The sequence below is a fragment of the Elgaria multicarinata genome, chromosome 2, assembly GCF_023053635.1.
Source record: "Elgaria multicarinata webbii isolate HBS135686 ecotype San Diego chromosome 2, rElgMul1.1.pri, whole genome shotgun sequence".
Taxonomy (NCBI): Eukaryota; Metazoa; Chordata; class Lepidosauria; order Squamata; family Anguidae; genus Elgaria; species Elgaria multicarinata.
In genome coordinates this window covers 140400628-140416242 of record NC_086172.1, presented here as the reverse complement: position 1 = coordinate 140416242, position 15615 = coordinate 140400628, and the positions used below count along the sequence as shown (strand labels likewise).

Genomic DNA, 15615 nt, shown 5'->3' with positions numbered 1-15615 from the left:
TGACACGGAGGCAGGGAACACCTGCCCTCACTGACTAGCTCTGCAATAAGAGTTCTCAAGTGTGGGGCTGGGAAGGAAAGGTGAATCTGAGTCACCAGCCACTGAAGGTTTTGCAAAACATCTCTAACTGGGAGACTCCACTTATAAGTCTGTACCTCTGAAATCCCACACCTTGGGAGGCAAGCCAACAAGAGCAGTGCCATCAGAGAAAATGAATGGAAGCTGGTGAGAGTGCCTGTTTTAATCCACAAGAATGTACCATCAGAATACAAAGTTGTACTGGCTCAAACCGAAGGCTATCTAGTCCAGCACTTTGTTCCTATAGTGGCCAATCAGAAGCACATAAAGCAGAGATGAGCACAACAGCATACTCCTGTTTGTGTTCCTTAGCAACTGGTATTTAAAGGCAGTATGCCTCTGATACTGAAGTTATCAGCCACTGATAGCCATATTGTTCTCTTATCTTGCAGATTTAGGTGGATGGTTCATTGGTAATGAACCATCTGAACCTTTTTTAAGGTAATGTAGTCATTCCACCCCAACCTGACTGCATTCTGTTGCTGTAATATGTGCCCAGAGGAGAGTCCTTGATTCTCATGCTTCCTGTTGCCTCCGTCCAGCTATGCTATAGGGTCAGGAGAATGGGCCTGCACCCTCAACAATTTTTTGCAAAATGTTAATAACCTGTATTTTTATTTATTTATTTATTACATTTTTATACCGCCCAATAGCTGAAGCTTTCTGGGCGGTTCACAAAGCTCTCTGGGCAGTTCAATAATCAGGGATCTGATTTCAATAATCAGAGTTCCTAATCCTCATAAACTATGATTTGGCACCTATATTATCTTACATCACTTACATGACACTATTGTGTCATGTGATACTTAAATAGTAATGTTACGCTTCTAGTATAGTATAGAATATATTCTGCGGAGTCAAGCAAGTACCCTTACAACTGAGTAAGGATGGAAACCAATTAAGCCTTCTTCTAGCACTTAAGAGCACATCATTAATATACTTACCTAACAGCTGACGTTAGTTTAGCTGTGTTATCAGAAAGCATACTTATTGCTCCTTCATCTTCACCTTCTAGTCCCTGAAAAAAAAATTCCAAAAAAACCACTATATATACTTAAATAAGAGAAATATATTAAAACCCAAATGGGATATCCAACTAACAGAAGAAAGGAATCCCAGTTCATTTCTGTACAGTTTTTGAAGGAAGAGCTAAAGCTAGGCCTGCTGATATGCAAGAGTCATACTAAAGAGATAGTCGCTATACACTTGCAACTCATCTGTGGCTCACCAGAGAAGCTATTCTATAAATAAGGAATCTCTTTAGGATTGCACTGGAAAATTAATTTTGCACAGTATTTTAATATCACCACAAACATTCCACTTCAAAATGTGAAACTCTAATGGGTGAATGTGGACTCTGGAAAGTTCTCTGCCAAAACTAAAAATTATCCCAAAATATAGATATTGTACACACCCTTCTAAGCAACTCTTGTAAGGTTTAGTCTCTGGTCCTAATATTGCTGCTCTCTCTTGGCTCTTGAAATTACAAATGCCACTTGACTGTCCATTTCCTTTCTGGAAACAGCAGACAGGCCCTATGAGAAGCTTTGTTCCTGTCCCATGGCCTCCTTTCTCCGAAAACATGCCCAACTCCCACTGTTTCCTGTTTTCTAGCCCTCTGTCTTCCTTGAACCATTTCATTCATTCACTCTCTCTCCCTAGCATCCATCAATGTCAGCCCTATTTACCCTTAAAACCTCTGGAGTTGTTTCTCACAGAAACTGGAACACAAACATTCACAATCATTCCAAGCACAATCATTCCATCACACTAGCTCAGTCGGGCAGAGCCAATCTATAATGTAATACAACAAATATGACTGAAGACACCTGGAGCTTGCTAAATCCATTCAAATGCAGTTGTCAAGTGTTAAATTTGTTTACACCAACATTTGATTCATATATAATACTTATGCATGTTTATAGCCACACTTATAGCAAGAGGTACTTTTACACTTCAGAAATCCAAGCTACAATCCTATACTCACTTATCTGGGAGTACAATCCATTGAACTAAATGGGAATTACTTCTGAGTAGACACGTATTGGATTGTGATGCTGAAGTACATTTCACGTGGCTCTACTGTGGTGTGTGTGCGTACGTGCACGAAATGCAAGTGTAATCCAATTTAATCCTAATCACCATTTTATATCCAGTACATTTTTTAAAATGTCAATATTTTTAAAGCAGTGAATAAACTCCAAAAATAATATTTCAAATTGGATATAAGCCAATCTTACCATTATACTTTTAAGCCTCTTGACTTCATCTTCTTGAGCTCTGTAAGATTCTAGCTCCTGCTGAACCGATTCTGCTACCTCTGGGAATGGGCTAAAAGAATGCGTACACGTTGTTTATATCTACAATCTGGTTTATTAAGCACAACTTATTAAAATGCTTATAGGCCTTTCTTCATGATGTATTTATCTTTTCATATTACTGAGTAATGCTAGTAATAAAATAGAAGCAGAAATAATTGGTTAATTTAAAATATTCATCTTACCTTCCTTTATGTTTCTGCCAAAATTTATCAGCTGCAGTTAAATCATATGACTTTTTGTTTTTTTTCTTTGGTCTAGCACCTGCTGGGGAACTTTCTGTTCCTGAAGACTCTTCCAAAACAACTCTGTTCAAATGAAAATCCTATAAAGAAAATATTTAGATTAAACATCTTCACCTGCTGCCCAATACTGGTAAGCAAAATATTCCTACTACAAACTGGGCTAATAAAAAGAATCACTGTTACACTGAATATGATTTTAAACTTGTAAAGCAAATGAAATCCAATAATCCTTCAGTTAAATATGACATTTTAAATGTTGCCTCAAATTCTTCTAGCTTGTTTGCATTGCCTGTTTTTCATATAAAAGCTCAGGACAGTTATTGTTATTGGTCTTTCCCACTGGGCAATTGCCACATCTTGTTAGTGTCACATAGTTATATCTGACTATGACCTAAGGTTTATCCCAGGATCATCCCGGGTTCGTCCCTGCCTGAGCACTGGATGCCCTGTGTGGCACTTAGATGAACAGGTTTGACCCCAGGACAATCCTGGGATAAACCTTAGGTCTAGCTGTGGCCTATGTTTCTGCAAACACTGAGCAGCTTCTATATTTTACCTCTTTCCTCTTTTGTTTTCTGAATGCAGCCTTGAAAAACTTGTGAAATGGAGTGGAGGGATGGTAAGAGATCCAGACAGAGGATCATACGACATATGTCCCCAACCAGAGAAAACTAGTGATGCTTTATTCCAATTGAAATCAATGGGAAAAATTAGTTGCTACCAACTCGTTACATTGGTTTCAGTGGGATTTAAATGTGGCTAATTTTCTAGAATTGGGTCATTTATTATTTTAATGATCACTTGCAGTGTAACATACGCAACACTTGAATGTATTCCCCTACCCTTAAGCTCTACTTCCCTGCCTGGCCAAATATTATTTGACTTAGGTTATTCTTATTTTGCAAGGACCATTACAAAGATATACAATTCCCTCAACTGCTTAATATAGAATTAAAATATTTTTTTTTGTCTATATGGTTTTAACTCATGGATTAAGCCAAGAACACCATCATGAAATAATGAACTCTACAGTAATTTACATTTTAGAACTCCCATTAGATAGAATAACTTTTCCCTCTCTGGAGGGTCCAGGCTATCTTTAGCTTCTAAAGAGATGACTAATAACCTGACTAATAATTCTGATGACTAGTTATTAGATGGCTAATAATTTATTATTATAATAATAATAATAATAATAATTGCATTGTAAAACTTAGAAGGCAGTGTATAAACACAGGAAAATAAATCTACCATATTAATCCGCAGTTACCTTTGACCTTCTCTTCCTTTTTGTTATAACATGCTTTGCCTCCCTTCCCCCTGCTAAAATTTGGGCTGTAAGCTCCTTGGAGACTTGTCTTGTTATGGCAATATATAAATTAATAAACACACACACACTTCCTAAAGTTAATGCTTTTATATTTCATTCTCCAATGTGTTTAAGCCAGGGATGTTGAACCTTTTTTTTCACTCCAAGGGCCGAATTCCATTTTGGAGAAGCTCTCAGGTGGTGGACAGGGCCAAAGAAGGCAAAAGGGAGCCAAATACCAGCATATTTCAGCTTAAAGCTCTTAAACTAAAATATTCCAGTAACTAAACCTAGGAGAGGCAATGCAACCTTTTAAAATGGAGGAAAAACTGCTGCACAACAACTGGGAAATCACCAAACAATTGGTGGTCAGGGGGAAAGAGAAGGGGACGTGGCCATCTGGGGACCGTGGCGGGTTGGATTGGGACCTCAAAGGGGCTGGATTTGACCCCTGGGCCTGAGTTTCTGCACCCTTCTAGCCGACAGCAAAAGAAGGATACTGCTATTTTTCAAAGGTTTCCCTTCTTTATCCAGAGAGTATTATTATGTTTTAGCTTTTCATTTAAATTTTTCAAAATGTTACAAAATGTGTGCTTCTATCAATCTGGGGAGGATGCTATAGACTCCAGCACTGCATGGGTAGGGATGAATTGGGGGAGACAGTAAGAAGTCTCACAAATTTCCCATGGACTCCATAATAATGGAAAGAGGGTCAAACAGACAGAGCTGGGTTCACACAACATGCTAACCTACCATGGGTTATTGTGTTGTCTGAACTCAGTGCATTTCCCGCAGTGTGGTTTATTTTTCTCTAACAAGCCACTTTGAGAATTCATAGCTTGTTGTTGGGTTGTTCAGGATGGTTAACAAGCCATACTGCATGGTTAACAAGCAACCCTGCAGAAAACGTGCTGTGTTTGGACAACACGATAAACCTTGGTTCAACAACAATCCACACTGGGTGGGTTAGTGTGTTGTGTGAACCCAGCTAGATACAGTGTAGGGAGGGAGTGAAAAAAGTTGGGAGATAGAGAGCCAAGACTATACATCCCTTTGTTTGACTCCTGTAGGAAAGAGCTCAGACAGATCTTGATGTGAATGAATGTCTATCTCACCCTCATGAGAAGAAAAATATTTTCTGTATTTTCATAGAACATAATCAACCACCAGATTTGTTGGCTCTTGACGATCAGAGAAATGCAACTCTCTACACATCAACCTGTTTATGAGGAGCAATGGTACTGTTATTACCTAAACAGATGAAGCACTATAAATTTGAAGTTGGAATGCTATTCAGTTCAGCATGTCACAAATTCCCTGGAGTGCAGCAACAGAGAGGAAAACGAAAACTGATTTACGTGAAAGTAAAACTTACGTAACCAACACTGTGGTAACTATTTTCCCATTACAATTTAGGATTTCTATAAAAGGGATGAAATGACTGAAAATAAATTTTCTGAACATAATTAATCTTGAAGTTTAGCTTGTTTTTCTTTTTAATAACTGGACTTTCCTGTAATGCATTATGAACTCTATTTTAAAAGTTGTCCAGCAAAAGGTTTTAAACAATAAGCATATTTCTAGAGAAGTTTGTAATTTCAGAATATTAGTGTTTAAAATTGGATGTAAAGGCATTTTCCTGAAATAGTTCATTTTAATTAGACACATAATTACGACCAGTGCAGACATAAAACCTAATTGGCTGTTAATTAGGGTTTCAGGAATTGTAGGCATTCTTCCCTGTTGCATATTAATCTCACTGCCCCACCCGACCCGCCATTACCTGTGTTTTCATTACCTCCGAGCAATATAAAGCTAGGGCATGCTGATCCTAGCCTGAGTTTCAAACACTATGTCTAGAGTGTTATTGGCCCCGTTCAGAAGACACCTTAAACAACTTTAACCACAGTGGTTAAGCCAGAAATCTGGGCTGTGTTCAGAAGACACCTTAAACCATGGGTTTAACACAGTGATTTAGGCAAAAAGCCTTATTCATTGTTGTTTAGGCCATGGTTTAAGGTGTCTTCTGAACATGGCCCAGCTTTCTGGCTTAACCACTATAGTTACAGTCACGGTTTAAGATGTCTTCTGAACAGGGCCACTTATGATTTACATTGTTCAGACATAATGCCAAAGCAGGGTAAAGCAGGTGAGCAAGAAGCAGAAACATGGGATCCTGCAGCCTGCTCCTAATTTCTTAATCCTTGTTAACACACAACTAGGATTACATCTGAACTGGCTTTAGTGACTCTTCATGGCAAGTGGACTGTAGTCAACTAAAACTTTTGCCATGAGGGGCTGCATTCAGATATCACTTTAGTTAATGATGGCTTAATAAGCTACGCACAGTAGCTTATTTTGAAGAAGTCCACAATCCCCCGCCACACGATCAGGCCTAATAAACTACTGTACGTAGATTGTTAAGATACTGTGCCTGATCTGACCCTTCCCCCCACTTCCTTTCAGTTAGAGACCTCCTGCTCAAGCAGTGGCACTGTTTCACCCATTCATTACATCGCAGCAGGAGCTGCAAGGACAGAAATCCCAGAAGCATCAAAAAGGGGGTGGCAGCTAGAAACCCTTAGATGTTTGCTGGATTGGGAGCTCACTAGTTGGGAGGCATTCAATGTACCCTCCAAACCTGGCATCCCTGCTTACTTTGTGAACTTTAAGGGCTGGGCTTAAGGGACTCTGGGAAGGGTTTTTTCCTTCTCCTTCTCCTGCTGCTGTGCTTCAGTGTTATGTTTAGCCCATTAAAGAGAGCTATAAAGGCTGGGCTTGAGGGACTCCGGGAAGGGTTTTGTTTTCTCTCCTTATTCTGACATCAAGCTTCAGGCGTTCTGTCGGGCTGCTGCTGTTTAGCCCAGTAAGGACTTGATGCTGCGCACTTTAAAGACTGGCTTGAGGGAATTTTTTTCTTTTTGCAGTGTCAACAAAGGGTGCCAGTCTTTGCTTTTTCCATGACAGAGGGTCGTGTGGCAGCAGTCTGAACCACTCTTGCCACCCGACTCTCTATGTGAGCAATTTAACCCATGGTGTCTGGCAGATGATATGATAACACACGGTGGGTTAAGTAACCTCTACTGCAGACCATGGGTTATCAACTTGGATTATTTTGGACAAATAAGTCACTGTGGGTTAAAAAAAATTCCGCCAGATGACACCATAACAGAGTGTTGGGACTAGATGGACCCTTGGTCTCATTCAGTATGGCTCTTCTTATGTTCTAACCCATCATGAGTTATCATGTGCTCTGAACCCAGTCCGTGTGTTAATCTTTAAGGGCCCACAATTTTCTTTGTTGTTTTTCCTACAACATACAAACATGGCTACCCCTTTGGAAACTGCTTCAATGTACGTCTTGTCAGATAAGGGTGTATAGTTTTATGAAACACACTTTTCAATCATTTTCCAACTATACTTTTCTAAAACATACAACCTTTTATTTGGTGTTTCATTATTAGGCATGCTTTTAAAAAGGAGAAAAACACCAGAGACAACAAGGGAATTAAGCATTTAAATAAGATACAAAATGGCATTTTAAAAATATTTAAGGATCTAATGCACAAGATTGTTGAGAATAATATTGGTATAAAGTAATTGTGTCCATATGAAAACTGGTTAACTTTAATCCTGCCAAGTTGGGGCAGACACATCTTGCATGAATGAAGCTCTACTCATTCAAGATGCTTCAGCCTGATTTTCAGCATTTTCTCCATTTGGTTATGAAAGGACTTGACTTTTAAGAGTTTTTTTCAGGTGGTACAGGGTACCCAAATGGGGCCGTGGCAGTAGTGAAGTCCCCTTCTAGGAACTTCTGTCCACTTGCAGTTCTCAGGATCCAACACAAAGTCTGGAAGTCTACAGAATTCAATGAAAATCAAATTCAGTGAAGACTGATGGATAGGTGATCACAAACCAATTTCCATAAAATCTTAATTGGATGCCAGAATGATAACTGAGCAATCTATACATGTCTTCTATATTTTGGTGTGTGGTTGTGTGGTTCGTCTTAGCTTGATGCCATTTCCAGCACTGAGAAACAATAGAATTGTTATTGCAATTGCCTGATACCATTTCCAGCACTGAGAAACAATAGAATTGTTGTTGTATTTGTCTAATAACACATTACTAGGTGGAGCGCTTTTATTTAGATTTCTAGGAATTACTTATTATTTGGCTCTTGGTGAAGGTTCAGTACTCAGTACAGGTCAGCCAAGTCATCATTTAGCTTGTTTTCACTGAATTTTATGGACTTACAGATCTATTTGTAATTTAGTCCATATCAATTGGATTTGTCCTGCATGTGTATATTCAGAAGTAGGTCCCATTGAACTCAGTAAGGTTTACTCTCAGGTAAGTAGGTATGGGATTTCAGCCTTAACCAGAACTTTTGATAGGGGCATATTATGACTTCATGCATTCAAATGAATGCTTCTGGACTTATAGTGTACACCCTGCTCTCAATGTCCCTGCATGTGCTGGCTATACTTTCAACCTCTGTGTGTTCAGTTGAATACAGTTAGAATGAATACCCCATCAGAATTTAGCAGTGAATGTAGGGCTGATGGGCACAGGTCTTGTGTGCACCCCCCTAGGCCTTTTGTTTCTTTAATATACATACATGAGAATTTTTGTTTTGTACATGGCAATTAAAGTAATAACTAAAATAGCTCTTTGAATACACTTTTGTTTGTATAGGGATGAAAGCTTTAATCCATCAATTTAACTGGTAGATCTAAAGAAATATGTAATATCTATGCCATCTTGTGGTGATTAATGGTACTTTAATCTTTAATGCCAGTAGTTTTGATGTGAACTGAATAGCAACTCTAGAAGAGTACAACTAAAAAAGGGCTGTATCCACCCCTGACTGTGCTGAATGATGTTCCCCTCCCTCATGCTCGCACCCCCTAAATCTGTTCTGGAGAGTTAAACAACCCTCTGGGGTAGATTTGGAAAGTGCAGATGGAAGAGGCTGCAGTGGGGAAGAGCGTAAGGTTGGATTTAAACCAACATATTTATTATTCTACATTATATGTAAATTTCATGAAACATCCAAACAGCAAACTAAATGCTCTTGTTCTTTGACAGCTAAATGATAATAGAAACCAACAACAACTGGAATTAATAGGTTTGAAAGTTATATACAGTTGAGGAAATACTGCAGTGAATTCTTATGCAAAAAGGATTAGTCTATGTCTAAAGATGTTGTTGTTGTTGTTATTAACAATATTTATACCACTCAATTATCTAACACAGATTCCGGAGCAGCGAACATCAGTATAAACAGTAAAAGAAAGAAGATTAAAAAAGCAAATTAAAATTATTCAATTTAAAAACAAAGGAACGAGAAAAACAGTGGCTAGTCAGTTGAGGAAGGCTTCTTAAAACAGAGTTGTTTTCAGAAGGTGTCGAAAGCAGCCTAGTGTTGGTGCCTGCTTGACCTCCAGGGGCAGGGAGTTCCACAGAGAAGGGGCCACTACACTAAAAGCTCTTCTCGTGGTGGATTCCAATCAGGCCATTTGTCCATGTGGAACCACCAGGAGCATGCCCTCCGTGATCGGGCAGGTTGGTAAGGGAGAAGGCGCTCTCTCAGGTATCCTGGTCCCAAGTTGTTTAGGGCTTTGTATACTATTACCAAAAATTTAAACCTAGGCCGGTAGCCAATAGGTAGCCAGTGCAATGAAGCAAAGGAGTTACATGCCAAAAAGGGGCAGCTCCTGACAACAGCTGAGCTGCTTCATTTTGAACTAGCTCCAGCTTCCAGAGCATTCTTAAGGGCAGCCCCACATAGAGCACATTGCAGGAATCCAGGCTTGAGGTTACTAATGCCCGCACCACTGAGGCCAAGCTATCCCTGTCCAGAAGAGGCTGTAACTGGCAAGCCAGCCGAAGCTGGTAAAAGGCACTTCAAGCCAACGCAGTCACTTGGGCCTCCAGTAACAATGATGGATCTAGGAGTACCCCAAAGCTATGAAGCTGATCTTTCAGAGGGAGCACAATCCCATTCAGAACAGGCAATGAGACTATCTCCTAGACTTGGAAACCACTCGCCCATAGGGCTTCCATCTTGCCAGGATTCAGATGCAGTTTATTGGCCCTCATCCAGCCTGTTACTGAGTTTATTATATTATAGTCAAGTTTCACTTTATTAAGATGCTCAGAGCAATCAGAAGAGTTAGCCTGACTAATGCTAAGCAAAATCAAATAGCAGTAAGAGGTGTAATCCAGTTGAGGGGCAACTGTCAAGAACACCCCCTAGACAGAATTTCACAGGGAAGGAAGAATCAAGAGTAGGATACAGCAGTGTCAACTTAACAGCTGCTACTCACATTTTTTGGCACCAGCTCTGGGTAGAGTAGTCCAATCTCAGGCAATTGGATGCAAGTGCATCGTGGCCGGTATACCTTTCCTCTCTAGCCCTTCAACTCTGATCCATCTTCTTATAATTCTGGTGTGAATATATTTTCCCTTCCAACAATAACCTTGACCTATGACAGTCTCTTGTCACCCACCAAAATGCTGGGTCCTATATACATAAGAAATGGCCTTCTTCAAAACTTTCCACAGAGCTTTCAAAGATTAGAGAGTCAGTTTACTATACCAACTGTGCCTATCACTCAACCACAGTGGTCCGTCAACATGGCTTCTAGATTAAATATAGAAATCAGCTGGATTTGCCTCTAATGTATGCAGTCTTAGAAGTCATTATGATTTCAAGCAGCTGGATCAGCAGAATAGGCAGGCAAAGAATACTCTCAAAATGGCATCAGGCTGCAAATCATGTACCAGGACACTGCATCAGTGAAATGTTTGGAGGGGAGATGTTCCTCACACATAAAATCCCCACGCCAGGCAATGGATGGAAAAGGAATATTTTTACTCTGGGCAATATCCAACTATGCCAGCACGCTGGTGGGATCCATCAGTAGTGCAATGGGATGGTAGCTGCTCCTAAAGAAGCTAAAATGCTTGCTTCCAGAATGGGGCAGGTCAGCAATGCTCACTGAAGGGAGTTTTGCTGAGTTGTTGCATTCCAGAAACAAGGGTTTTGGCTCATTTCCAGGGTTGCCTTAGCTTCCCGTTGCACTGGCGATCAGCCCCATGGGGGCAACAGAATGAATGGAGACACATGAACGGAGACTGCCCTATCTGTAATAGGAGTAAAAAGTAAAGAACTTCTCATCTTAAAAACATGTTGCTTACCAGGACGTCATGCACTAAGGCTTGGTAGGTCCAAGTATGGTGCAGAGGAGTTGCCAAATCTATATTCCTGTCAACAAGTACTAAGAGAGGCCTCTGGAAACTGTAAATAAAAACATTTGGTTAATACCTTCATGCAAATTCTGCAGAAGTGTTATAATGAAATAAAAGTATTTTCCCATTTAATACCAGGTTTTTAAATGGTGTGTAAATAGTAATACCTGAATTGTCCAGCCCCAAGTGTGTCGCCTGTGAAAAGGCTGTTCCTGGCATCTCTGAGGTTCTCTCGCAGTTTCTTATCTAGTTTCTGAAAAAGATTTAGCCTAGTTTGCATATATCTACAAATATAGCACAAAAAAGGAAAGAAAAAGAAAAAAGAGCCTGCAGATTTCTCCACAACCTACAAGGGTACAAAGATGGAAAATAAACAAAAAGCAGAACAGGATAGAATAGTAGATTTTTTCTTCTGGAATTGGAAAAGTCTGAAATAAATCTACCAATAATAAAGTCTTATCCAGTTTCCACCCCAGCTTGCTTTTCTCTTTCACTCCTGAGAAATTTCATTTTCCCAGGGATCAAACTATAATCTAGTGTTGCTGGATACATGAAATTTTCCAACCAGCTAGCATTTCCATTACTATTGTGATGAATGTCATGAACAGATGACATTCATCACAACTTGGTAACTTGGTAACCTCCAAGTTAGATTACTGCAATGCACTCTACGTAGGGCTGCCTTTGAAGACGGTTCGGAAGCTGCAGCTCGTGCAAAATGGAGCGGCCAGATTGATTTTGGGAACCAGAAGGTTCGACCATATAACACCTGTTCTGGTCCGCTTGCACTGGCTGCCTGTATGCGTCCGAGCCCAATTCAAGGTGCTGGTTTTGACCTATAAAGCCTTACACGGCTTGGGACCACAATACCTGATGGAACGCCTCTCCGGACGTGAATATACCTGGTCACTACGCTCAACATCTAAGGTCCTCCTCCGGGTGCCTACTCCGAGAGAGGCTCGGAGTGTGGCAACGAGGGACAGGGCCTTTTTGGTGGTGGCCCCCAGACTATGGAATAATCTCCCTGACGAGGCTCGCCTGGTGCCAACGCTGCTATCTTTCCGGCGCCAGGTTAAGACTTTCCTCTTTGCCCAGGCATATGGCGGCACATCTTAATAACCCACATATTTTAGTTTTTTAACGGTTTTTAATGCTTTATGTGTGTATGTTCTATGTTTTAGAAATTTAAAATTTTGTATACTCGTTTTAATCTTAACTTTAGAATTTCTGTAAACTGCCCAGAGAGCCCTGGCTATGGGAGCGGTATATAAGTGCAATAAATAAATAAAATAAATAAAACACCTGTTATATAGTGCCTATGATACCACCAATGACAAACATCCCTTCTACTGAAGATTTCCCTCTACACCTCCAATAATGCCACACTATTTCAGAACCTTTGCTGCATTGCATTTTTCTCCCTTTGAAGGATGTTTCAACTTTCTCTCCAGCATTATTTAAGTCAACTTATATACTGCCTTTTTTCCATCATGAAACCCAAGGCAGCGTACACAGGGTCGCACCTGGACTCCCACGCAAGCACTTACCCAACCCAAACCTGTTTAGCTTCAGCTGATGGCTTAGCTTAAGCTGATGGCTGCATTATGTGCAGACCATGGGACATGATCCATTTTTAAAATAGTCCAAAGGCTACCTGCCCTCCATTACACATCTGTTGCAGGCACAAGGCCAACATCCTATGTACACTTACCTGGAAATAAGTCCCAATCAATTCAGTGGGACTAGTGTCCAAGGATACATGCATAGGATTGCACTGCACCAATAAAGAAACTCCCCTTTGCAAATGACTATCAATAGAGGTCAGTGTTGGGATGTTGAAGTCCTGGCTAAGTAAGTCAAGACACTTGTGAACTTTGCGCACCCACGTTCAGCCCCTTTGTTCCTCCCTTTGCATGAGTGGCGAAACAAACCAGTTAACCGTAACTATCTGTTACATTCAGATTGGAAATTATGGTTAATGTCTTCCAAACAAGCCAGGATTTGTAAGGTCAGTAAAAACAAGTCACCTGTATCCAACAAGTAGTAGTGGGAAAAGTGCAAGAGGTGGGGTTGTTCTGTTAGAGGTGATGTATTTCACTAACAGTTGCCCAAGCTTTAGTGGAACAATAAGCTCAAGTACTGCAAGCAACACCTAGCAAAATAAAGTTGGAATGAGTTGTGTAATTGCTTGCACAAGTAGCAATATTGGATTTGACATGCAGAAGGAAGAAAACAAGGTGTCCACAGATGGTAGAAACTTTATGCTAGTGTTACAACACCACTTGATACAACCCATGTCTGCCTGCCTTTCTGTAATCTTTCTTCCTCATAATGACTATATTTATTTCAATAATTAATTCAGTTGGGATATTTCACAACTCACCACTGCCACCATTTCTGCTGCTGTTCCTCTCGAACATCTGATTATTGGAATAGCTCCTATTAAAATATAAAGATGATCTTGGGTAAATTAGCTGCTATAAACCAAGCATGTTTTCTTTTTAAGGTAGGTGAATTTTGTATTGCTTGATACCTTGTAAATGCTATTAAGGAAACATAGATTCCTTATATTTAAATAAAGTATTATTTTAAAAGATTGCTCAGAAATTCCCTTATTCAAATATGGCAGGCTAGCCAAAGTGACATCTCAGAAACTAGTGATCTACTAAATTGTTCAACTTACATCTTAGCTTTGCCAATGGATCACTTTGCAGTCTTGATACATATTTTGTGATACACAGTTTTGAAGTCACATCCTAAATTAATTGCAACACCTGTCACAGGTTGTCACAGCCACAATTAACATGAAGGCTAAACTAGGGAAGTTATGTCAGACAGGCATAAATAGTAAGTTCTAAATTCCAACAGTTCATGATCAATAAACTTATTTAATTTACACAAACTCTTAAATGTTTCAACAGATGACATGAAATCATTTTAATCTGTTCTGACAGAATCTCAAAGGATTAGAAGAGACCTGCTGAATCAGATGAAAAGCCTATCCAGTCCAGCATTCCATTTACAAAGTGGCTGGCGAGTTGCCTGTGGGAAGCCCACAAGGGAACCATCAGTGAAAAAGCACCCCACACACATGTTCCCCAGTAAGCAATATGCAGAGGCTTACTACCTCCAAGACTGGAGGTAATATAAAGATATAGCCATCATGATTAGTAGCTATTGACAGCCTTATCTTTCACTAATTTGTCCTCTTTCTTTTTAAAAGCCATCCAAGTTGGTGGCCATTACTACATCTTATGGTAGCGAATTTCATAGTTCACTGTTTGAAGTAGTTCATTTTACCTGTTCTGAATCTCCCACCGTTCAGCTTCATGGAATGATCCCAGTTTCCAGTATTATGGGAGAGTGAGAAAAACATTCCCCAATCTGCTTTCTCCACACCATGCATAATTTTGTCCACCTCTATGTCTCCCTGAACTCACCCTTTTTCTAATCTACTGTTACCTTTCCTCCTTGGAGAGTTGTTCCAGCCCCCTTTATCATTTTGGCTGTCCTTTTCTGCATCTTATCCAAATCTACAATATCCTTTTTTAGGTGCAGTATCTAGAACTAAACGGTGTTCCAAGTGTGGTCATACCATGGATTTGTACAAGGGTCAATTTTCTAGTTATGCTCAACTTGGAATTTGCTTTTTTCACAGCAGTCACACACTGGATTGACATTTTCACTGAGCTATACACCATAATCAGCTCAGATTAACTTATATATGAAGTTGGCATTTTTTTTGCCCCAAATGCATCACTTTATACTTACTTATACTGAACTACATTTGCTATTTTAATGCCCATTCTCCCAGTTTGGAGAGATCCTTTAGGAACTCTTCATTATCCCTTTTTGGTTTAACCAACCTAAATAATGGGGTGTCATCAGCAAACTTGGCTACCTCTCTGCTCACTCCTAATTTCATACCATTTATACTCAAATTAAAAAGCACCAGTCCCAATACAAATCTTTGTGAGATTCTGCTAATGTTTCTTCATTGAAAGAACTGACCATTTATTCCTACTCTTTTCTATTTCTTTTTCTGCCTTTTGTGTGTGTGTGTGTAAGTGCTTGTTGTACAAATTTGATCCAGTGGGACATAACATTTCCTAGTCTTTTCTTAGTCATGGACTTGTACACTCCTTCATCTTTTATCCCATCTGAATTCCCTCTCTTCCCTTTTCAGTGTTACCCATGACAAAATACACCTACACCATTTTAACACTTTGTAAACTCTGAGAAAAGACTGCCATGAGCGGATTTAGCCTCAGTGCAGATGTAACAAGACAACATAGTTACTGTTGAAATGGGAAGGGAGGGTAAGAATTTAGGCAGTGGAGGAGGGTGTGTATAAGAAATTTTATATCTGAGCTGAACCTGTGTAGAGAAGACACCTGATTTATCA

The 15615-nt window shown here is 39.8% G+C and overlaps 1 protein-coding gene across 1 annotated transcript in view; it reads right to left on the bottom strand.

The window, feature by feature from the left end:
- Positions 1 to 15615, bottom strand: part of SCFD1 (sec1 family domain containing 1) — a 67493-nt gene that overhangs the window by 39460 nt on the left and 12418 nt on the right. The window contains exons 8-13 of the mRNA XM_063117765.1: positions 13594 to 13649; positions 11378 to 11463; positions 11160 to 11259; positions 2582 to 2721; positions 2319 to 2409; positions 1023 to 1096 (exon numbers count right to left, since the gene is read on the bottom strand). Coding sequence (XP_062973835.1) covers positions 1023 to 1096; positions 2319 to 2409; positions 2582 to 2721; positions 11160 to 11259; positions 11378 to 11463; positions 13594 to 13649 — 547 coding nt within the window. The remainder of the gene's footprint in view (positions 1 to 1022; positions 1097 to 2318; positions 2410 to 2581; positions 2722 to 11159; positions 11260 to 11377; positions 11464 to 13593; positions 13650 to 15615) is intronic.